The 23,283-nt window shown below is 41.3% G+C and overlaps 6 protein-coding genes across 6 annotated transcripts; 3 read left to right on the top strand and 3 right to left on the bottom strand.

The window, feature by feature from the left end:
• Nucleotides 1-88: 88 nt before the first annotated feature.
• On the bottom strand, nt 89-8,222 carry yipf1 (Yip1 domain family, member 1). The gene is made up of 10 exons (XM_084546829.1): nt 7,916-8,222; nt 7,563-7,682; nt 7,306-7,451; nt 7,125-7,205; nt 6,933-7,020; nt 6,713-6,829; nt 6,455-6,621; nt 6,129-6,311; nt 1,208-1,314; nt 89-963 (listed from the first exon to the last, which is right to left on the bottom strand). The coding sequence occupies exons 2-9, from the start codon at nt 7,594-7,596 to the stop codon at nt 1,228-1,230; spliced, it is 903 nt and encodes a 300-aa protein (XP_084402955.1). The 5' UTR covers nt 7,597-7,682; nt 7,916-8,222; the 3' UTR covers nt 89-963; nt 1,208-1,227.
• On the top strand, nt 2,505-6,122 carry LOC311489649 (uncharacterized protein). The gene is made up of 5 exons (XM_084546828.1): nt 2,505-3,505; nt 4,088-4,260; nt 4,450-4,768; nt 4,940-5,112; nt 5,411-6,122. The coding sequence occupies exons 1-5, from the start codon at nt 3,193-3,195 to the stop codon at nt 5,825-5,827; spliced, it is 1,395 nt and encodes a 464-aa protein (XP_084402954.1). The 5' UTR covers nt 2,505-3,192; the 3' UTR covers nt 5,828-6,122.
• Nucleotides 8,223-9,049: 827 nt separating the features above from the next.
• On the top strand, nt 9,050-10,896 carry lrrc42 (leucine rich repeat containing 42). The gene is made up of 7 exons (XM_084547377.1): nt 9,050-9,459; nt 9,571-9,702; nt 9,783-9,904; nt 9,981-10,066; nt 10,142-10,255; nt 10,354-10,438; nt 10,540-10,896. The coding sequence occupies exons 1-7, from the start codon at nt 9,068-9,070 to the stop codon at nt 10,824-10,826; spliced, it is 1,218 nt and encodes a 405-aa protein (XP_084403503.1). The 5' UTR covers nt 9,050-9,067; the 3' UTR covers nt 10,827-10,896.
• A 1,143-nt stretch (nt 10,897-12,039) lies between these two features.
• tmem59 (transmembrane protein 59) lies at nt 12,040-15,295 on the bottom strand. Its single transcript, XM_084547351.1, has 8 exons — nt 14,999-15,295; nt 14,656-14,761; nt 14,317-14,411; nt 14,077-14,229; nt 13,916-13,982; nt 13,633-13,756; nt 13,407-13,524; nt 12,040-12,745 (listed from the first exon to the last, which is right to left on the bottom strand). Exons 1-8 carry the CDS (start codon nt 15,152-15,154, stop codon nt 12,593-12,595), a joined length of 972 nt encoding a protein of 323 aa, XP_084403477.1. The 5' UTR covers nt 15,155-15,295; the 3' UTR covers nt 12,040-12,592.
• A 302-nt stretch (nt 15,296-15,597) lies between these two features.
• tceanc2 (transcription elongation factor A (SII) N-terminal and central domain containing 2) lies at nt 15,598-18,157 on the top strand. The gene is made up of 4 exons (XM_084547258.1): nt 15,598-16,066; nt 16,157-16,298; nt 17,059-17,252; nt 17,640-18,157. The coding sequence occupies exons 1-4, from the start codon at nt 15,968-15,970 to the stop codon at nt 17,826-17,828; spliced, it is 624 nt and encodes a 207-aa protein (XP_084403384.1). The 5' UTR covers nt 15,598-15,967; the 3' UTR covers nt 17,829-18,157.
• A 65-nt stretch (nt 18,158-18,222) lies between these two features.
• On the bottom strand, nt 18,223-22,807 carry cdcp2 (CUB domain containing protein 2). Its single transcript, XM_084547257.1, has 6 exons — nt 22,145-22,807; nt 21,537-21,884; nt 20,742-21,083; nt 19,128-19,481; nt 18,666-18,844; nt 18,223-18,539 (listed from the first exon to the last, which is right to left on the bottom strand). The coding sequence occupies exons 1-6, from the start codon at nt 22,209-22,211 to the stop codon at nt 18,234-18,236; spliced, it is 1,596 nt and encodes a 531-aa protein (XP_084403383.1). The 5' UTR covers nt 22,212-22,807; the 3' UTR covers nt 18,223-18,233.
• Nucleotides 22,808-23,283: the final 476 nt, after the last annotated feature.

Here is a 23,283-nt window from a genome sequence, read left to right as displayed (position 1 = left end):
TGCCAGGAGCTGATAGAAAAGAGTCACGTTGCCCGCACGTGGGGAGCCAAGGTTTTCCTACCTAAAAAACAACATTAGTGCAATTAAAAATGATTAACATAAGTGTTTATTTTACACAAATATCAGCAGTCATGTTTATTAGGAGTCTTTAAGTAGACTTTTTTTTTTACTGTAAATTTTTGTTCACATTTTTTGGATTTAAAATGGTTATAGTAACTCTACAATTGTAATTTGTGCATGAAAACAAGCTTTTAGTGTAATTTGATCAGCGTCTCAAACAACAACATTACATTACTGAATGATCTCACTAATCAAGGTGCAGCTGATAATAACTGATTTTTATTTTTCTCCATGTAACCCTCACTGACAATGAATATATTCACTTTCACACAATTTATCAAATGCAATTTGTCATAATAAAAACAAATTAATAAAAAGAAAATAGATAAACAATCCTTCTAAGACGGCTTTTTGGCATTAGGTGAGGGCACTTATCATATCAGAGGAAAATACAATAGCTGTACTTAACAAGTCTATTCCTTGAATATATTACCAACAGCTAAAATTCTTCACCCACAAAATTCCGAACACAAAAGTCTTTGTATAAAAAAATGCATATACAAAATGTCAAAATGTGATCCCCCTACCATTAATACACAAACTCGTTATCTTAATATTTAAACATCAGAGCCATAAAGCGTAAAACTATCATACTACAAGAGATCTCGCGTGCCATGTAATACCATACCCCATTTATCTTTAAGGAAGTTTAGAACCCATCCCATTAGAAATAACATACTGGGTACCAGTGTTCATTTTCAGAGGTCACGCAAATGGACCAAGCATAGACACTGGGTTTTAAAGTGTTAGGGCAGATTGTCAGAGTGTGTGTGTGAAATCCAGACGCCCCATGACTTCATCACCACAGCAACCCGACTCTCTCTAATAAGGCAACAGGAGAACCTGCAATTAAAAAAAAAAAGAAAAAAAAAAGTATAACACTTGCTTTGGGAAGGAGAAATCATGTACAGGAAGTCCGGTGTCAGATGCTCAACTCTAGCAGGTAAAAGACACACTAAGCCACTCATCCAACAGTACATACATACATATAAAGGAGAAAAGGATAATTCTACACACAACTGAGTGTAAAAAAAGAGTGTGTTTGTAAAATAGGATCAAGGCTTAAAAAGCCTTCACTATTGTTTACCTTCAGACAAAGCTGTGCTTTCATGTCATAGGCTGATGCTTGGTCGTCGTTCCTGTAGCAGAAGTGTTAACCATTTGCGTGAAATCTGGTTTGCTGAAGAAGTAGGCCTGAAAAACAAGCAAATAAATAAAACTCTGTCAAAGACGGTGTCTGACAGTACAAAGAGATCTTCAGAGAAACTACTAATCAATCAAGAACTAAAGTCGGACTGTCCGTGCGTAAGTGTGCAGCAAATGTTCAGTGTTGCAGAAGAGAAGGCAGCGTTCCATTCATCTTGGTCAGCTTTCAAACACAGACCTACTTTGTAGACTAATTACACGAATGTGACGAGACACATGATACCCCTGCGCACATGTCAGTATTTGCATTAAGAAGTACTCCGACAGCACGTTCTCACACCAGTTAGCAAATGCGGTCACAGTTTCCACTGAAAGGAGTCTCCCACGAGGAAGTGAACTTGACACTATCAGGTGCATTCATTTCCCAGAAACACACAGGGTAGAGGTACACGCAAAATTATTAGAGTACAGAGTGTCATCTGTGATTGGCATAGACAAGCTGGGTCAGGGCTTAGTCATGTTTAGATCACGGAGGACAAATGGGAGGAAGTCATTGACTGTTATCTACACCAAGACGGACAGATAGCATGAATCAACGGGATTAGTGCCGATGTAATGTGCCAAAGTAGGACAATGAATGTTGTATCTTATGTCCCTAAAGGGATTTATTTTCCATATCTCCGTTTGTTTAATTAAGTTACGTAAAACTTAACCTGATACACAGAACCCTTTGAAAAGCAGTCGTTGGAAATAGTTTGAAAAAGGACAGGCATTTTCAAAAATACATAAATTAATAAATGAAAAGACATATACATTAATAAATAAACACTTGCTATGTAATTGGACTACCCATCTGTCTATCACAAGCTAACTTCAACCAGTCAAATGAATGACCAGTAATACAGTACACGCAAGCCAAGCCCAGACGAGTAAACAACAACACAGCCCGAGGAGCTTTCCTACTTTTATTAGATTTTTGGGGGAATTTTTTTTGAAGCAAAAAGCATTTAACCCACACCCACACACACCAAGCCAACGTCAAAGAACTAATGAGGATGGAGGCCGATTGTAACGCATGTGCGTAGCTAGCATGCCTATTCTACACCTGCGCAACAAGGAAATACTTCTTCATACCAGTAGGAGGCAGTAGTCTGTATAAGGAGGCAAACTAGTGAAAACAAATGCTTTCTAAGATAACAATCCTGCACTAAATATTCGGTTCACGGAAGTCATGGCATTCAGCATTTGTTTAAAATAACCGAAAGAGCTGTTGATTCGACTGTGCTTTCATTTTGGAGGCTGTGGTTTGTAGTACTTTGTAACTGTTTCGTGTTGTTTTTTTATTTTGACAACCCCATCTTAGTCATTGTGTTGGGTTAAATAACATGAAACACTTTAATTCAATCCAGTTTAACGCCACCACAATCTACATCTTCCACAATAATGACACATCTGAATTATCCCCTTTCTTATGCTGCTTTAACATAAACTGAACATTATAACTGTCATGGGAGGTCTTTAGTTTTCACTAGTGTAAGTATGGTAATCAATAGCAGGAGACATTTTTTTAAACCCTGATTGATATAAAGATAGATATATATGAAATACGCACATATCTAAAAGTAAGAGGTGAAAATCCCCACTATGCACCATCCCATGGTACTTTCTCAGTCTTCTGCTTAAATTAATTTACAACAATTGACTTACATTAACTGATAAACGTTAAATGTGTAATTCTATTCACAGCAAGTGTCAAATGGGATCAAATGGGATCCATCTCTCGTCGCGACCACCGGAAGGGGCGGGGCTTCGACGCTCTTTCGTCATTCACAAAAGGGAAGCAGGAAGTACAGCCGACAGACTGTAAACAAAACAGCGCATGCTGTCACTGTCGTGTTACGGTTTCTTAAAACGGCTCCTTGACATATGTCTAATAAGCTGAAAATGTCTCTGGCGTTGTCAGCCCTGGGCCTTTTGCTTTTGGAAGAGGAAGGTAAGAAACGGAGGCGAAAAGTGAGGAGAAACAAATGGGTGAAAACGTGGATGCAGCAGCAGCAGCAGCAACAGGCTCCGTTAGCTTTACCAAAACCTGCCACCTGGGACGAAGCGACGGAGGGCAGACTGATCGGCATGATTCAGGAGAGGCCGGCTCTGTACGACGTTACAGAAAACCTTTATTCTAACCGAGAGGTGAAGGCACAACTCTGGCACGAAATCGAAAATCAACTTTTTATATCAGGTGAGATTGAGCTGTTTAGCAGTTGTTGTTGTTAATGAACCCTAGGTTAAGATTTGTTTTTGTTGGACATCCAGTTGTGTTGTTGCTATGGGATCTTGAAACCTGCATATTGGCTCTGTCTTGCACTCACCTGACAGTTCATTAGGTACACTGGTGAATGCATTAAAATAAATACAGCAGCTCTGCACTAAACCTGTATTATAATGTTGAGTGTAAGTGGCATTAGGAAAGGTAGTAATTCAGCTCTATGCTCATTTTTAAGGATGTAGTTTTTCCGTGCTGGCTAACTACAGAATTAAGCACATATGTGTTTGTTATTTAGCCTAGTCTAATGACTAAAATGGGGTTGTCAAAATAATAGAAACGTGCTATAACGCAATACAGTTCAATAGTGCTATAAAGCACAGCCTCTGAAATGAAACCACAGCTGAATCAACAGTTATTTTACACACATGCTGAGTACCATAACCTTTGTGAAGCTAAGATTTAAAAGAGGACTATTTTATTACAATGCATTTTACTAGTGTACTCAATTAACTGTCTAGTGAGTGTACCGGCACTGGACAATGCTTTGTCTTTCAGAAAAAAAGCTCAGAAAGAGGTGGGAGTCTCTACGAACCCAATATGCCCGGTACAAGAAAATGGCTCCTTCTGGAGCACAGAAGACTGGCAGGCAGGAATGGATCCTGTCCAGGCTGCAGTTTTTAGAGCCAAACCCAAAAAGGAAATGGACCACGTCTGAGCTAACTGGCAGGGTGACTGAACTGTTTGTTGATTCTTTACTATACACTCGCTTAATGGCAAGAATGTGAGAAATTTGCAAAATTTTCATGAACAGTATTGTTTTAACGAATGACAACAATCCCCTGTTGTTGTTATAAATACTTGATGTTTTAAGAAATTCATGGTTTTAAATAGAAATTTTCATTGTGAATGTTTTTAAGGAGACTTCCACTGCTCCTGATTCCTATGAACCCTCAGATGGCGCCAGCAGTGATACAGGGACCAGCACGCCAGAGAAGCCCTGTTTCTCTGAGGCTGAGCCAAAGCCCAGCTCTCCCATGGCAGAATCCACCATCTGTGGAGCAAAAGAACCCTTTCTTCACAATAACATGGCCACCTGGAACGAAGAAACTGAGGGCAAACTGATCAGCATGGTTCAGGAGCGGCCAGCTCTGTACGACATTGCAGAAAATCTTTATTCCAACAGAGAGGTGAAAACACAACTCTGGCGTGAGATCGAAAATAAACTTTTTATATCAGGTGAGATTTTGGCCATTGAGTTCTTTAACTGAAACTCTTTATCAGGATAAGACAGGCTTGTTTCTGTTATATAACTCGTAGATATATTGTTATGGGCTAGTGTTTTCACCATGGCACTGCATATAGACTTGAATTTGGCGTGCTTACAGTGGACCGTGCTTTGTCTTTCAGAGGAAAGGCTCAGAAAGAGGTGGGATTCCCTGAGAACCCAATATACCCGCTACAAGAAGCAGGCGCCTCTTGGAGCACACAAGACTGGCAGGCAGGAATGGATCCTGACTAGACTGCAGTTTTTAGAGCCCCACACAAAAAGGAAGGGGGCTGCGTTTGAGCTAACTGCTAGGGTAACTGAACTGTTTCTTGTTTCATTTTTATACTGTACATCTGCTAAAGGGCAAGGGTGAAAAGAAAGGACAATGTGAATATAAAGTCGCAAAAAAGAGCTCTATCTTTGTAACTTGGTTTCACACTTAAGGATGCTTATTCACACCTAACCAAACCCCAACCAAAAGGAGCCCAGTTTTCAGGATATTGTTTTAATTGCTAACAATGCCCTGTTGTTATGAATGCTTGACATTTTAAGAAGCCATGGTATTAAATATACTGTATATCTTCATTTTGATTATTTCATTTCTTTTAAAGGAGCCTTCGACTGCTTCTGATTCCTGTGCACCCTCAGATGGCACCGGGAGTGATCCCTGGACAAGCACCCCAGAAAAGCCCTGTTTCTTTGAGGCTGAGCCAAGGCCCAGCTCTCCCATGGCAGAATCCGCCATCTATGGAGCAGAGGAGCCTCTGCCAATGATCTCCAGCCAGTCAAGCCCTCCTAGGCCTCAGGTGAAGCGTCACAGGAATACATCAGATGGGTATGCCGATGAAGAGCCAACAACCTTGCCACACATTGGTAAAACCTTGAAAACTTTAGCCTCACAGGAAGATGGCAACGACGCCATCTCTGCCTATTGCAAAGACATCGAGCACAAAATGCGGAAATTGCCCCCACATTTGCTGCCACAGTTCCAGCAGGAGGTGGACAACTGTATCTCTAAGTATTTGTAGTACATTTGAAATCATTTTAATGGACATGAACATAAATTAACACTGCCTAATTGAATTTTATGTTTTAACTACCCATGTTTTTATATTTCTGTTAGTATCTTTGCCATACAAGAATTTCACTCTCCACTGTGCAGCAGCAGCACATTTGACATTTGTAAAAGGTACTTGCAATAGCACTTTTTAGACGTGAGTGATAATGCAAAACTGTAGTCACACTATAAACACATCCATAGCTGCCAGCATGTCTCAACAGGAGGTTGATGCCTCTCAAGATAAAACCAGCATAAGCAAGAGCAATTACCTTACAACCAACGGCCAGCAGGGTGTTGAGCACTACGATGGCGGACATGGTTGCTATGATAATTTTGGGGTGGTCATCCCTGACTGCAGGCCAGAAAGTCAACATCAGAACTGAGCAGGAGAGACAGAGCGCCACCGCGATGGAGCACCACGTCAGCCATTCAAACGGGATAATCCATAGGACCTTATGTGGAAAAGTTAATGTTTTCATGTCACAGGACAAAATGAGTATTCACCAACTGGCAGCATTAACAACAATATACGAAAAATCAATGTAAATGTTCAAACTACTGCTAAAATTTAAATTTAAAAAGTTCCAGGTCTTACCACTGCAGGTATGTAAATGGAAAGAGAATATCCGTACACACAGGCGACTTCCATGAAGGAGTATGACACCAAGTTCATAATCTTGTTGTTTCTCCATAGCAGGAAACCCCAGAGAGCAAGAGGCACTAACAAAGCATAGCTGAAGACTGTTGTTGCAGCTATGGTCACTGGAAAACAAAGGGAATTAAAAGATATACAATTAAATGGATGTTTTCCTTTCATATTCAGTGCAACCCACTGCAGGATAAGGTCACTTACCTTTCCCAAACTCTGGCCTGTATTTATATTTCGGATCGCCATGATGACCCAAAAAGCTGGACAGGTTTCCGCTGATGGCAATGGCAAAAACAAGAGTGGTGCAAATCCAAAACGGACCTGAGAGCATAAATATTAAGCATTACAGCTCGCCAAAAAAACAATATGGACAGATTCTAAGCTGACCTACACTAACGAACAGTCTCAAAAAAAAAAAGCTAACCATAAAGATCTGGGTTTCTTCGAAGGTAGGTACGGATAAAGTTCTTTCCAGGCCATGGCAGCATTGATCCAATGATTCTTTCAATCACCTGAAAGACATGTCAGTAATCATACACATGTACGATAATCAAAGCTGCATTTGCTATGGAGGGCTGTGTATTACAAAACAGAAGAGAAGTTGTAAATATATTACGTGGCTGGTGTCGACGTCAAAAAACTTTTGGTAGTACTCAAACGTCCAAAAAGGGGCACTCTTCTTTTGCCCTGAGAGAAGCTTTAATTGAGAGTAAGAGAAAATAAACATTTTTTAATTCAAAAACATTTAATAGTCGTCAAAAACAAGTATTCTCAGTAAGTACGGGTCTTTTCCTGACCTCTTCCTTGTCATCTGTGCCCTCTTCATAACTATCTTGAGGGAACTCTGCATCATTTCTTTGCTTCTGGGGCTTGATGTCTTCTTCAATACTGATGGTAGTTGCATCTCTGTTGGCTTCCAGCAGATCACCAGCTTCATCAAATTCTAATGGGAGAGTATAAATCAAGTTCTGACAAATGTGCCTTTAGATGCGTATTTAAGACAAATAAATACATTAATTTTCCAAATTCCCAAAGGACTTTGGAGGACACTCACCCCGAAATTCAAACGGATCATTCGTTGTCGCCATTGGCACAGACTGACAAGTTAACGATGTTTGACTCTTAGTAATGTAGCGTCAGGTTAATGTCGCACAGAGAACTTAATCTCAGATAGCTGTGGGGGAAAATATGAACATAACTCGTTAAGGCTTTCCACTTCATGTTGATTTAACACGTTGTACATTATGACCAATACAGGAAGAAGGCGCAACGCAATGAGTTAGCCAAGTTAGCTATCAAGTTTTTACTAAACAGTTTACCAACACATCTTAACTAATTAACATAACATAAGAACTGTCCACCAAAAGTATCCGTAATACTTAAAAATACAGGCCAATAAGTGCTTACCAAATTATCCTCTAAAACCCGTAAAAATCATTTCACTTCTGTCAGCTACGTTAACATTGCCTGGAGCAGGACATGTAAACAACACTTCTTCCGGGTACGAAACCTTTTCAAAATAAGGGTTTGCAATTTGTATTTAACACAGATCTAAATGTCAGAAAAAAGTTAGTTATGATGTCTGTGTTGGATTTATTTCTCGGGAAATTCCTGCTACTCGAATGGCATTTTTTCTGTGCACAGGAATCTTAAAATAATTATATATTATGATTGTCACTTTTAGTTTGAAGTCGACTAGTAAAAGCCGCAACTAACTTCCACTTTAGGTGACCTAAATTAACTGGAAATACTTGTCAAGTAGCATATAAATAGGTTAAAACGTGAAGTATGATGAGAAAAAAATAGTTTAGAAGAATTTATAAGTCGGGTGTCATTTCGGTAGAGGTTTTAGCTATGTCAATCACTATTCATTAAGCTAGCTAGTGAGCTACTTTAGAGTCAGAATCAGTTTCCCCGTCAGGATATACTTCCCCGTCACCCGCGGTGGACGCGCGCTCAAAGCAAAGCTCGCCCACGACATGTGCTCGTACCACGGAGGCCAAAATTGTAGTTTTTTATTTTTCATTTTTTAAATTTGAGGAAGAGAAATATTATGGACTGTGAAGATGACAGTGGATTAACTAAACTTGTTTTTGCAGTTCTTTACTGACCTAATACAATCTACCACGCTTCATTACTGTTGCTGGTGCTTTGTGGAGAGATTTTATATATTATTAGATATAATATATATATTATTACATGTTACTGTATATAAAATGACACTTTATTTTGCCCTAAAATAAATTAATCAAATAGGTATTTAATTCGAAAACATTTAATAGTCGTCAAAAATGCATTTATTTATTTTTTTATATTTATTTTATTTTCAATAAGTACTGGGCTTTTCCTGACCTCTTCCTTCTCATGGCATTTTCTCTTCTAAAAACAAATTGAAAACTTGACAATTTTGAACTTCATGATTCTCCATACTACCGCCAAGGAACGAGCGCGTACGAGCAAACGCGCGTCCCCCGCGCTGTTTTCCTGTGCCGAGAGGAGCACATCCAGACGAGGGAACTGACTCTGACACAAAACCCGGGCTAGCTGACTGGAGGTGCTATGGACAACAGCAGCACCGTTTATGTCCGAGAAAGAGGCAGCCTCCGCCGGGTCAGCGACATAGTCCTGGCACAACCGAAGCCGGTGTCATCCTGCAGAAGGACGAACCCGTTCGTGACGAGAAAGGAGCATTTTATATTCACCTACAACGAAGAGGGAAGTCTGAGGTACACCACTAAGTCTCTCTTTGACATCACTCTGTTGTTCGTGGCTGACAACATTCACCATGTGGACTCTCTGGTTGGCTTCCCAGAGCAAATAGGCGATAGACTTTTTGCAGCAGCGGAGGAGAACCGTGTATTTTTAAACGCGGACGTTTCCCCCAAAGCCCTGCAGCTGTTCGGCGATGCGTACGGAGACATGGTGCTCGGGTCACTCTGTCTGCGGAATAGGTGAGTTATGCTGCTGCTGCTGCCACAATGACTGTCAGCTTCTCTGGTTTATTTTGCCTCCAACTGCAGCATCTCTTCCCCCTCTCCCCTCCACTCTATTCTATTCTGCAGGTTTCCACTCTTGCACGAGAGGATGGATGAAATAAAGACATTTAATAGTTTGAAGTCTCTTGATTTGTTTGGCTGCAAACTGGGTGACGACCACGAGCTATTCCAGCATCTAACATCCACCCCGTTGGCAAGGTAGTATTATTCTCATTTCTCTCAGCGATGATCATGAGAATTTAATGAAAGCATGCTGACATTGAGCGTTTCCTATCCAGCAGCCTGATCCAGCTTTTCATTGGTGGTAACAGTCTGTCAGACGCCGGCCTGCAGAGATTGACTGCACCTATCAGGATGATGCAGAAAGGACTGGACCGGCTTCAGCTCCTGGATGTCTCCTGTAAGTTTCCATCCAGATTCAAAGCCATCCACAAAGCTGTTATAAAATCGCTGATCAGGCTATTCTCTTTTTGCAGACAACCCTATCTCAGAAAGTGGTCTCCGATACCTCACATGCCTCCCTGAACTTGTAATGCTTGACGTGTCTGGGACCAGTTTGAAGGTTAGATTGCAGTGATTGAGTTAATCTCTTAGTCGTGTCTTATTGTGATCCTGACGTCTGAATCCATACCTGCAGCTTTGCACAGGCCTGAAGACAACCATGTGGAACCTCTTGGGGCTAATGTACTCTGAGAAACCGCTCGACACGTTTGATCACTCAAGGTGTAAAACAGAAGGCTGGGCGGAGCAGGTACATATTTTCTGATAGAAGCACACACACTTGACACTGATGCATGTTCTCTTTAAAAGTAGGTAGTGTCACAAACGTAATCTTTGGCTTATTTTCAGGTTGTAAACCAGTGGGAAATGAACGGCTCACAAATGCCTAAACAGAGGAAAATTGAAGAATCAAGAACGTCTGCGCTGCGCTTTTGTAAGTTAATTACATTCACGTTGCAATATGCTGCTAAAATAAAAATAAGGAAATTATTTCACCGCGTAAAACTGTGTATTGAAAGTTATTTTTTTCTGTAGTTGGCAGGCAGAAGTTTGTCAGAGAAGTGCTGAACGCAGCACCCCTGATTTGTGAGAATGCCGACGAGGCAGAGAGAGAGAAGCTGCATTTTCACAGACCTGCAGCAAACAATCATCTGAGCAAAGCGATTCCTTCCACTTCAAATCATCAAGTGACAGCTACCCGAGATAACAGCAAAAAAAGGAAGTCAGAAAAACGTGACTCTTCACCTCAGAGCCCTCCAACAAAGCGTTCGTCCTCACCGGCTCTTACCGCAGAGGATATTGACTTGTTGAACTGTTATTGAGGCAAGTGGCCCAAGTGGCTTTCAACAAAGAGCAGCAGGAGATTGTTCATAGAGTTTTATAAATAAAGTTTTGTATTTTGCACGTATTGTTTTTCTTGTTAGTAATTTTTATGGTTTGGAAACACAACCTAGTAGCAGATTTGTGGACAACGGTTCCATGCTTATGATGTGTTTTTAACAAAAACTCCATCTTGATCCATGTGCAAATTTGGTTCCTATGTTGCCCAGTCAAAAACCTAGCAGCCTGATCCTGGTTTATTACGCCAACTGCAGCGAATATAGCTTCAGCCTTTGATCAAAGATTATGAGCCAGCTGCAGAGGTCTACTAAGCTCCTTCCAGCTCCACAAACCGCACAGATTTTCTTTTGCAAACTTTGAGCTTCTTCTCTTGCTGATGCTGCTTCAAGTTACATCACTTAGGGCAGTTTTTGAGACTTAACACCTCTACAAAGCCACAAAAGGCTTTGTACAACTTTTTTTCACATGAAAGCAGCAGTAGTACTCCCCGAGACCTGTAAACAGACTTTGATGTGTAACATCTTTGCAGTTCCCCTTAAAATCAAATTACCACGCAGCAAACCTGGAGGCTTCGTGGGAAATGTGTTCATGCTGCACAGAGGGGAAGCTACAGTGCCGAGGGGGTCAAAAGGGCTCTTTGAGAGATGAATGAAGTCATGAACTACAACTTACACTGATCAGGCACAACATTATGACCACCTTCTTAATATTGTGTAGGTTTTCCTTGTGCCTCCAAAACAGCTGTGACTCATCAGAGAATGGACATGGGCCTTCTGAGGGTGTCCTGTGGTGTCGGGCAACAGAGTGTTGTTAGTGGGGGCCTTTGGGTGCTATGGGTTGAGGGGAGGGGCCTCTGTGGATCATCCCACAGATACTTGATCAGTTTGGGACCTGGTGAATTTGGAGGCCAGGTCAATACCTTGTGCTGTTCTTTTTGTTTTTTTGAGTTGTTCCTAAAGCGTTTTTATGTGTGTTCCTGTGTCAGGCTGCATCCTGCTGGGGACGGAGTGAGTCACTCTCATCACACAGGAGCCGGAGCTATTATCTTCAGTTTTGCATGAACAGCTGGTTTCACAATCGACATCAATCGATAAGTTGAATGAATCATTCGAGGTCTTGGACTGCAACCCAGTTCGACTTTGACCGTGAAAATGATTGCTCTTGAAAGAAAAAAGTCACAACAAATGCCAGCAGTCACTCTTTTGTATTTAATTCATCGTTATAACAGACCACAGTGAAGCAGGAAAGTCTTACTGTATGTACCGTTACTATTGATTAAGAATAAGAGCAGAGAATTTAATTTTACTGTAAAATTGTGGATATCACCGCAGTAGAAACATGGAGTGAGTCAGTCCTATCAGCTTAATTTATATTTACCAGTTGTTGAGGATCCGGGTGAAACCTGGTACACTTCAAGTCACAAAAAGTTCATCCAAACATTCAATAAAATAAGCACACCAACAGAGAGCTAATGCAAACATCGAGATTGCAAGAAAACCCTAGAAACCTATTCGTCTTGTACCACCATCAATGTGCTAATGCCTCAATTATACCAATATACAGAAAGAAAAATCTTCCATCACTCCTATTTTAAAAGGTTCAAAAGGAGAGGAGACATTATATTAGCAAATACAAAATGTTCTGCAAGTAGTTACTCCTGTTAAGACCAAAAGCAGCACGCGCAAAAAAATTCAACTAGAGATTATTAATAAAAGAGGATATCCCTTCTGTGCTACAGCTTTGGCTTCTAGATGTTGGACTGGCCCAGGTTCACTTTGGAGGGTAGCGGTCCGGCCTCTTCTTCGGAGCCTTTGGAAGTGATGATCAGCAGAGATGACGGTGGATACGGAGTCAGTTTTGGTTCTTTAACGTACTCCTTGTCGCCATAGATGCTCAATTTCTGAAAGAAGAAAGAACCTTATTAGAAAATGGTTGTTTTGGCTGTATAATGTATTTGGCACGGTGGTACTGCATGATTTCTTGAGATACAGTTTAACCAAACATCCGCACTAAGTTTCCCTAATTTCCCCATGGGGATGAATAAAGTCCTATCTTATCTTAAGTGCCCAAGACCTCAGTTCCACTAATGGCTACTTGAAGCTGGTTCCAAAGCTGAGTCATTCTCCATAGAGCTCTTTGTTAAAGTGCCCAACTTTACAGCAAAACTAATCATGTTTACAGCCTAGTACGGTAAATAGTGTTAGCTAAATTGTCATATATCTTCTAAAAGTATTCATAATTAAAGGTGTGGTCGCTTTGGATGACAGCTGGCTGCTGTCAGAGTACACAATGATGTAGATATGCTGGTAGGATGATTGTATTACCTTTGGATGGAGCCAGTTTTCCCCTATCTTTACGCTAAGCTATGCAAAGCTTGAAGTAGCATATGAAAGTAGCAATGATCTTTTCATTTAGCTCAACATTAAAGTGCCAGCTGTTTTCCACTCCTCATACAAAGCTAAGCAGGTGTTTATTCCACCCTGAACTTCCACGTCACATATGTGCTTAGACTGCGCCTGCATGTTAACCAAAATCCCTTAAAGGGACAGCGCAGAACTTACCTCAGCAGGTACATACTGGTCCACAGCAGTTGCCACAGTGGCACAGCAGATCCAGATCAGGACTAACACAGACAGGATCAGAGTTGTGGTCAGGATCCAACCTGGCAGCCAAGGATTCCTGAGGAGAAAAGTACAAATACAAAGCTTCTGTTGATCCTTAGTGCTCTACCAAGCTAAGCAGCAGAACTCGTTGACAGTGCAGACAGAAATGTGCCAACCGACCGACCTTGAGAGGCAGCTGAAGATGTTGTATTGGTCTTCATAGCTGCGGTCTCCAGTCATGTCTCTGTCCCTCTCCTGGATTAAAGTGCGATGGTATTCTTTGTAAACTGGCCTGCTCAGCCCGGGGACTAGAAAATGAGAAACAACAGTTCTTGACATGTGCAAACCTCACCTTATTGTTGTATTATGAGTTATGGATTGTGTATGGATTGGTTTTCTTGACAATAAAACATAACAGCTGAGAACTGTTCTTTAAGTGGAGGTTGAAAACAGAATAGAGGCCTTACAGCTCTTTTGCGGCTCATCTTCTCTTTCCAGTTCGATCTGGGAGAAAAACCTGACCTCCGGCTCAGTCTGTTTAACAGAAGACGTAATTGGGTTTCATCAGCGTTATTAACTGCATCTGTTCACTAACAAGACGTCAAATTAGTTTTCCTTAACTCATTACCTGGAAAATGACAACTCTGCCGTCATCGGCCTGGAGGTAGAACGTCCACGAGGATGTGATGAAGCTGTGGGCTTGACTCATCATATCCTCCCAGAACCCTCTGACCAGAGTCAGGGGGTACAGGAGGTGAATCCTGGGCATCATCGCTTCAAGCTGAGAATAAAATAAACAACGACACTGAACACACCGGTTTTTCCTGATGCGCGTGTTCATGCAGACGGTTGGGTGACTGTTACATACCTGCTCTTGCCGCTGCTCGGCGAAGGGAAGCTGATTCTGACAGCCAAGGTTGCATGCATACTGCTCGTCAGCCTGGGTGTAGGCTTCCCGACAGGCTGCAGAAGTTTGGGATAAGTGATGAGAGGTTAACAGATGGTTAAATAAAAAAGGATTACAGACAAAGAGGTTTTTAGAACAAGCCTGCTTAGTATGGATTTGAATGCGTGAACATAAGGCTGAAAACACCCATGGACAATTGTTTGCTGCTTTATTGTTGGTTATTACATAAGCCTCACTTCGGAGGCCTAGACAGTGCACAGAGATAAATTAAATGGGTCAAAGGCTCAGTGTCCAGCTTACTTGATTCACACTCGGATTTGGTTTGATTTAAATCTTCGCTGTCACGAACAAACTGGCAAATGGAGAACAGACGGCAGCCCCTCTGACAGGCATAGAGTTCCTCTTCCTACACAAAACAAAAACAAGAGGACCAGTTGAATGTCTCGAAAAACAAAGACAACGCCTAAAACAGACGCACTTTCGACTTTGACACAAGCTTTAACCTATAATTCACCAACAATATTTAAATAAAAGAAACGCTCCGTGATAGTTAATTACACGGGCCTGCACTTGTTTCGCTAACTTAGCAAACGTTAGCTAAAGCTAACAGAATTGACTTTCCTCCGTAAAGATAAGTACTCACCCGTGGATACGTGTGCAAGCTGTATGTCATTTCACATGACTTATGACAAGATACCGTGCTTCCCAAAACGCTGTCGAACACATCCGAAGATGCTAAGGTGCCCGCTAGCAGGACGGATAGTCCGAAAGTGCAGGCAAAGGAGGATAGAGTCCCCATTTTGTCAGCGAAAATCTAAACAAACAACACGCTCCTCTTCCTTGTCCTCAAACGGCTCTTGATCTCGCGAGACTGGCCGCGAATGTCTTGTTACGTTTACGGACTGTCCGTATATTCCCTACTGACTGTATATACATATCCCACCGTCTTTTTTACAGAGCAGGAGCAGATTATTATATTAAAATGATTAGCTGTACCTCCAAAGTAAATATGTAAAATAGCATTTTACTCAAATTACTGTGGTAGTTTCTAAGTACAACTTGGGAGGTAATTAATTAGATATTATCACTGGTTGGGAGAAAAATTAAGATTATGAAATGAAGGAATTATATTGGCCCAATTTATATGAAAATACATCAAAATGATAAAGTATGTTGTTATTTTAAGTTTATTATCATTTAGAAATTTAAAAAAGGCAATGTTGCTCTTTATAATCACATTAACGTTTTACCAAGTGGGTGATTATTTAGTTTTGCAATCTGCTGCTCCCACGGTACTTGAAGGCAACATAAGTCACTACTGTTTACTATAGCCACTTAGCTGCTGCTAGGTTTAACAAAGAGACACTTTGTCAAAGTTCCCTTTACACCTGCAGCTTATATTTAACAAAATACGGAACGAATGACTTATTTCAAGCTAGCAATGCATTTAATTAGTTGAATTTCAAATGCTGGCTTGCGTTAGCTTGGTAACGTTTAACCCGGTAACTGCTAGCAGCAGCTAGCATTGGTCGCTTCTGACCTAAACGTCAGTTGTTAAAACTGTTAAAGTCAGCCAGTCTCTATATTGTAGCTTCCTACTTAACGTTTGGAGATGGACAAGTTTGTAGTGCGGCTTCCCAAGGGCGAAACACCCAAAAAATCCAAGAGCGACGGAAAGGTTTACAAACAAACTACAATTGAATCTTTACGGGTGAGCTATTTAGCCTGAATACACATGATACATCAGTATTAATGTATGTTAGATATACTTAGTAAGTGCATATACTTGTGTTTCTTCAAGAGGGTCGTTGTGATTGAGGACATCATGCGCTTCAAATCCATGCTGGAGCTGCCAGAACAGAGCAAAGACAACCTGCTGGCTGCCCTGACAGAGCTGAGCAAGAAGATCCCATCCACCGAGGTGCTGAAGTCCACAAAAATAGGTACACAGAGGAAACATATATACTAAGATATTTTTACAACTTGTATGTTGCTGTATTCATATGTCACTATGTAGACTAATGCATCATGGGTGTGGAAACCATGAATATTTACTGTAAATGACTCAAATCTGGCAAAACATTAAGACCACTGACAGGAGAAGTGAATAACATTGACCATCTTGTGACAATAAAATATTCTGCTGGGAAAGTTTTGGACCTAGCATTCGTGTGGATGTTACTTAGACATGTAGCACCCACCTAGACGAGACCAGGCACCCCCACCCCATAGCAATGACACTCCTTGATGGCAGCAGCCATCCCCAGCAGGATGCAGCCTGACACAGACACACACACAAAGATGCTTTAGGAACAACTAAAAAAACATGAAGAACAGCACAAGGTGTTGACCTGGCCTCCAAATTCACTAGATCCCACACTCATCAAGTATCTGTGGGATGATCCACAGAGGCCCCTCACCTCAACCCATAGGACCCATAGGCCTCCACTAACAACATCCTGTTACCAGACACCACTGGACACCCTCAGAAGGCCCACATCTATTCTCTGATGAGTCACAACTGATTTGGAGGCACAAGGGAGACACAGTATTAGACAGGTGGTCATAATGTTATGATCGGTGGAACTTGTGTGCTCCATTACAGCAGCATTAAAACTAAAATCTCATAAAGGCCAGGCCAGTCATCATACTCGCAGTGTTCAAATGATGTTCAGTACACTATGAAAACATCTCTCTCCTCAGGTCACACGGTCAACAAAATGCGAAAGCATCCGGACCCTGAGGTGAGTTCAGTGGCATCGAAGGTTTACACCGACTGGAGGACGTTCATTGAGGAGAATTCTAATAAGCCGTCCATCGAAGTGCGCTCCGACAAACAATCTGAAGGACTCAGGAGCAACGCTAGGAGACTAATGTCTGAAGCTCTGGAGGTCAAGGTGAGAAAGAGTATCTGTCTAAAGGCAAAACCCATTACACTACACTTTTCAATAAATAAACTTGATCTGGTCATGTTTTTGCATGGCATCAGAGATAAAATGTTATCAAGCTCCCACATGAATTCTTTGACTTGAAGCACCACTTTTTATAATCACGATTTTTCACTTTATTTGAATTTATAAACATTTCACAGGAGACATTTTATTTATATGTATTTTTTTCTTTCTAATACTACTCAGTTTATTTTCTGCAAATGCATCTTCTTTTTAAATTGAATGTCTTGTTGCTTGAAAAAAAGTGTGCTTACAACTGTATTTCATTTTGTATTTTATTTTCTGTGTGTTCACGTATGCGCTCTCTTCTTGTTTTTCTAACGCGTCCTGCAGGAGGATTCAGGTCTCATCGACAACATCGAGAGAGAAGTGTTTCACCAGAGTTCCCGGTTAGTCAGCGGTTCATACAGACGGACTGTTAGAGCGCTGGTGTTTGCCTTCAAACACAACCCTGAGATCAGAACTCAAGTAAAAGACAGCACATTATCAGTCAACCAGCTGGTTTCCAAATACAAAAAATAGGTCAAGCATAGCCAGGCCGAGCCTCAGATTTCACAGTGAATGTTACATCCAGTTATATTTATGATTTTTTAATGCATCATCATTGTATTCTTTTTTTTTGTTTTTCTACAAATACGATAAAAAAAAAAAAAAAAAAAAAAAAAAAATACACTTTGTGGCACATCAGTAAGTTAACACTGTTTTTTAACCACACATAAAACGTTGCCAAGAATATTGGTGCCAATAATGATAGGCTGTTCCATTTGTAATATAATTATGGATCTCTTTTTTTTGTGGACATGTGCCCTGTTTTTATACTATTGGTGAACTCTTTTTTTATACAAAATATGATTTTAAATGAGACAACTTCAGTGTTGGAGTCCTTTCTTCCATGGATAAAACACATACTATTACGCATATATATCATTAAAGAAGAACCAGCCAAATAATAGCTATGACCATGAGAATGACAGCCAGAACACAAATGCTGATGAAGACGATGTCGCTAAAGTCATGAGGCTCAGCTTCTGGATCGCCCGCATTGCCGCCACCGACGTTGTCCGTCTGCTGGGCCTGCTCCTCCAGACGCCTCTCCTCTGCTGAAATGATGGACACTGACGCTATTTTCCGCAGGGCGTCACACTGCACTTTATATTCTTGCACGTTTTGCTGCTTCCCATCAGAGAAATCAATGTAGAGTTTGTTTACGAGCATGGTGATGTTCCGATGTTTCTGTAAGGGATCATTAGTAAGAATATAAATAGAAGCAAGTCTGCACAAACCATTCTCTTTAACGGCTAAAGGCATTTTAAATCACTCCTTATTATATTGCACCGGTGTAAGAGTGTTGTTATTCACCCGGCTGGCAGTACCGCAGTTGACAAACTGAGCAAGTATCTTATAGGAGGTGGCCGTTAGCTGCGCTGTACAGGTTGGGTCCCCCAGGTAGATGCTCTCACGGTCCAGCTGAGGTAAAGACTGCTGAGGTATCAGGATGGTGAACTCTGATCTTGTGCAGCTGATGTTTACAGGCACCACTTGGATTCATGGGGGGAAAAGAGACACTTTTTAAGAGAAGCTTAAAAATGAGTGACGATGCAAAAGAGTTGTTTGTACATTTGGCTTTTTATGCATTTAATCCTTCCAAATCCTATTTAGCTGAGATTTAGATTCTATACACTATTGAGTGCATGTCTTAAACCTACAGTCCATTCAGGATAAGCAGAATTAGGACTCCAATAAATTAAAATACAAGCGTGTAAGGCACATAAAGGTTTTCATTCTAAAAATGAATCTAATGCGTTTACAGGAAACATTTACCTCCAAGATAAGAGGCGGTGAATCCTCTGTGAGCTTCATTTCTGTCTGTGCTGAGTACCACCAACAACTTGTTGGCCTTGGAGACGAGGAAAGGAGGTTGTTCTCTGCCACACCAGCGTCCCAGCAGGGTGTCCGTCTGGCTGTCCCCGTCATAGACGGCAACAGAGTCGTAGTCGCACTCATCCGACAGACTGTTGCGGTCCTCCAGGTCCATTACGGGGAAGAAGAGTTTAATGCGATATCCTGCTGCTAGACTGATGCTCCAGTGGCAGTTGATGTTGTTTGGGTAGATGTTGGGGAAATGTGGGCTGCTGAAGTTGCCACTTACAGCTGACAGGACCTGCTGGCATTCACCTGTGAAAGCACAGTTGATCAGATAGTCCTCTTTATTTCAGATATATGTTTTTTCCGGTGTCCTTATGAACTTAATTCTCTGTTTAAAATGTTTAAAGTCAGTCTCAAATGTTTGTTTTAATAGAAAGTATATGCTTTAAGTCCATTGGGGAGAAAATCCCCCACAGTTTATAGGAACAGCTTGATATTTTGGGAAATATGCTTGTGCCCTTGGCAAGAGTTAACGATAGATAGATGGTTAGAGATGAGAAGATCGATATCACTCTTGTATTTATGTGTTCGATATGAAATATAGTCCAACAGCTGGTTAGCCTAGCTTTGCATAAATAGAAGAAACTGGGGATTAAAAATATTCTGGTCACTGTGACTCGCCAAGATATGGTAAAATAACTTTTTTGGGCGAGGTTTCTGACTAGATGCTGACAAAGGACTATCAGAGATTTCTGCCTGTCCTTCTTTAGGTTATATAACCTTTGAACAGAGCCAGGCTGTGGATCTCTAGTCTTTATGCTAACCTACGCGCCGTATAAATGGATGTTAGAGTGGTATTGATCAGCTTGTGCAACTCTAAAATGCTGAACTATTGCTTTAAAATCATGACATTTACTGAATCGATATGATTTTCTCACCATAAATACAAAATAAAATGTGCCAAAATAAATATACACTTAAATACGGAGGTATGCCATTCGTACTGGCATCTTTTTTCAGATGTATTTTAGGGATTTTTGATCCCTCGGTCAGTTGGTTTATGCTCAGCAAGGCCAGACGGGTGCAGTCTGGGAGCAAGTTTTTCTCATTTGAGTTGGATTCCAGTCTGGGCTTTGGCTAGACAACTCAAGGTCTTTCAGGTTTGTGATTATGGCGGGTGTGAGAGACAGTGTTTTGCTTTTAGCTGCAATTCTGCTGTCTTTTGTTAGATTCTCTGGGCCTTTTGCGCAGCTTGTTTCAGCTTCCAGTACTATTTCACACTAACATCAGACTAATCATAAATCCCACTGTTCTCTATTGCTTTCAACATTTCTATACTTTACCTGCACTTCACAGGTAAGGCTTTTCTGGATTTCATGGAAGCTGTTCTGTTTTGAATTTGTGAGTGAAAAGAATTTTTGTGAATACAGGTTGCTTTACATCTGGCAGAGTAATAGCATGTCACGGTGATGGCAACTGAGCAAAGCCATCTTTTCACTTTCAGTTTCTGTAGAAAAAAAAAAAATACCAAAAGCCTTGTGTGACGAACTCCAATCCAAAATTTCTTACCTGAGTAATAATAGGCTTTGAACCCCCGTCCTCCAATGTTGAAGTCAGACTTGAAGACTACCAAAAGTTGGTTGGAAGTGGTGACTACGTTGGGGGGTTTATCTGCCCCGCAGTGTTTGCCAAGGTGGCGGTGGGTGACTGTAGGGCCGTCGAACAAGGCGACAAAATCAAAGTTACATCCTTCATTGTTTTCCAGCTGAAAGTCCAAGAAGGTCAAGGTGACCACGCTCGTGTTAGACACATGGATGGCCCACGAGCAGTCGGCATTGTTGCTGTACTCCTGAGGGTAGCCGGGGCTGGAGATTACACCCGATAGTCCAGTCAGGACTCCGCCACACATATCTAGAGAGGACAGGAGGCAAAAACATCTTCTGTTTTTCTGGCTGAACAGCAGTAGTGGTACAGAATTCCTTTTTTAGATGGACAACAAGTCTGGTCTGTTTGTAGCCACGTCTTTGGTCAGTTTGCAGTTAAAAAATGTCAAAATCTTTGAAAGGTTTAGGGTTAAGCAGGGGCATCTTACGACAAGCAAATGGAATGGTTCTAGGGGTTGTCCACCACTTTGGTTCAGATTAAAATATCTCTATAACTGTTATATTTCAAAGCTAAAATGCTAGTAGCTGCTGATGAACGTGATAAACATTACTAAAGCATGTTTCAATATAATGTTTTGAGGTTAAGGTCAAGACGTTTTTGCTAAAAGCCGTGAGTAATGCATTTGCCACACAGCCAAACAAAATCAGCTCAAGTTCTGGGCAGTTATCCAACCGACCCCTGTCATATTGCATTAAGTACCTTTTCTGTAGCCAACGCTGAAGCCCCTGTAGGCCACATGGCGGTCCGAATGGAAGATGATGGACATGACGTTCCAGGAAGAGGTGAACTGAGGAGGGGAGATGTCGCCGCAAAATGTCCCAAGGAGGTTCCCCTCATCTTCAGAGATGCCATTGTAAATCTTGATGTAGTCGTAAGCACAGCTGGCGTGGTACTCCAGCTCGAAGTGGTGGAAGGTGAGGAGGACAGAGGAGCCCTCCGCCACGACAATTAGCCAGGAACAGTCGATATTGTAGGGGTATGGGCCTGGGAAGTTTGGACTGGAGATATTGCCGGATGGTGCGGAGAGAATTCCTCCACATTTGACACCTTGTTATTACCAAAATAAGAAAACAAAGAAGTTTCCTTTTAGCTCAGAGAAAAAAAAGATACAGAATAAAGGCTATGACTCATCCCTTGCTTATTTATTCGGCTATTTTCTAGCTACCTGAAACAACCTATGGAAGCGCATTACAAGCCGACATTGAACAATTGAGGCCCTACTTTCTCTGTATATAGAGTAGCCGCAAGATAAAGCACTCCCATGAAATTTAAGCATTGTTCCATCAAGATAACAAACGGCAACTCACCTTTTTTAGAATCAGCCTTGTCAGCGAGCAGTAGTAAATGAGTCAGTATAGCCACCCTGAGACTCATGTTGTTATTGTTGATTCGGCTTCTGTCACACCTCAGCTGCAGAGACACACAACGGCAATGTCAGAGCGGCACAGCCTTGAGACATCAGCACTGGTGCCTGTAGAGGTAATAGGACTTTGAAAAATTCATCCCCAAGCCTGAACGAGGAACCCGATACCCGCCACCCAGGCCATGCTTCGCCCCCTTCGCTAAATTTTAATGACTGATATCCAATGAGCGCGAGTGGCTTGTCAGGACACTGTTTGGAGAGATGTTATACATTTTTAATGACGGTCGCACACACATACGCGCGCACACATACACGAGAGTGGAGTTGACAAAGAGACGGCAAGAAAGAGAGAAGGATGAGCCCATTTGTCACAAATATAAATGGCTTTATTACAGCCTTGTGAGAGAGGAGATCCTAGAACGCTTGATGTCACAAAGTAAAAGGTGTAGACTCTGCTTTTTTGGTGAGAGTGCATTTGCATTTTAAAGTACTTGGATGTTGAAAAGAAAAGAAAAGAATAGTAATATTCACTCCTGTTTGAGTTACTACTGAATCTCACACCTGCAGCTTCTGCTTGAGTAGGCGTAAACTACAACCCAAGAGAGAATTAATTCATATACGTAGGTGGCACAAATACACTTTTAACTATGAGACAAACTGTCAGTATCAAATGAGCTGATACATGTGTTGCTCAAAACCTTTAATTAATGATAAATGTAGATGCTCAATGCCAATACTTCAGTGCCACTTAAATTCGTCCTTTTATTATTTTACTTAATAAACTTTTTAATTCTATGAGCAAGTCTTTATTTTAATTTCAAATAGTTCACTGCAAACCTGTGTAGACTGGTTGGCAAGGTCATCGCTCACAAAAATGCAAGCTTTTATAATGCAAATGCTTTGCAAGCACCAGTTTCTGCGAGAAGAATAATGCCGTGGCTCTCACACACAGATTTTGTTGTATTTGTAAAACGCCAATCATCACATCCAATGACTCATTCCTTCTATTTCGGCAGTCTAATGGCTGAACAGTGCAGACACGTGTAGACAATAATCCGGACTCAATGGAGTGCATAGCAGACA

Source organism: Chelon labrosus (genome assembly GCF_963514085.1).
Source record: "Chelon labrosus genome assembly, chromosome: 6".
Taxonomy (NCBI): Eukaryota; Metazoa; Chordata; class Actinopteri; order Mugiliformes; family Mugilidae; genus Chelon; species Chelon labrosus.
This window is presented reverse-complemented; position numbering and strand designations above follow the sequence as displayed.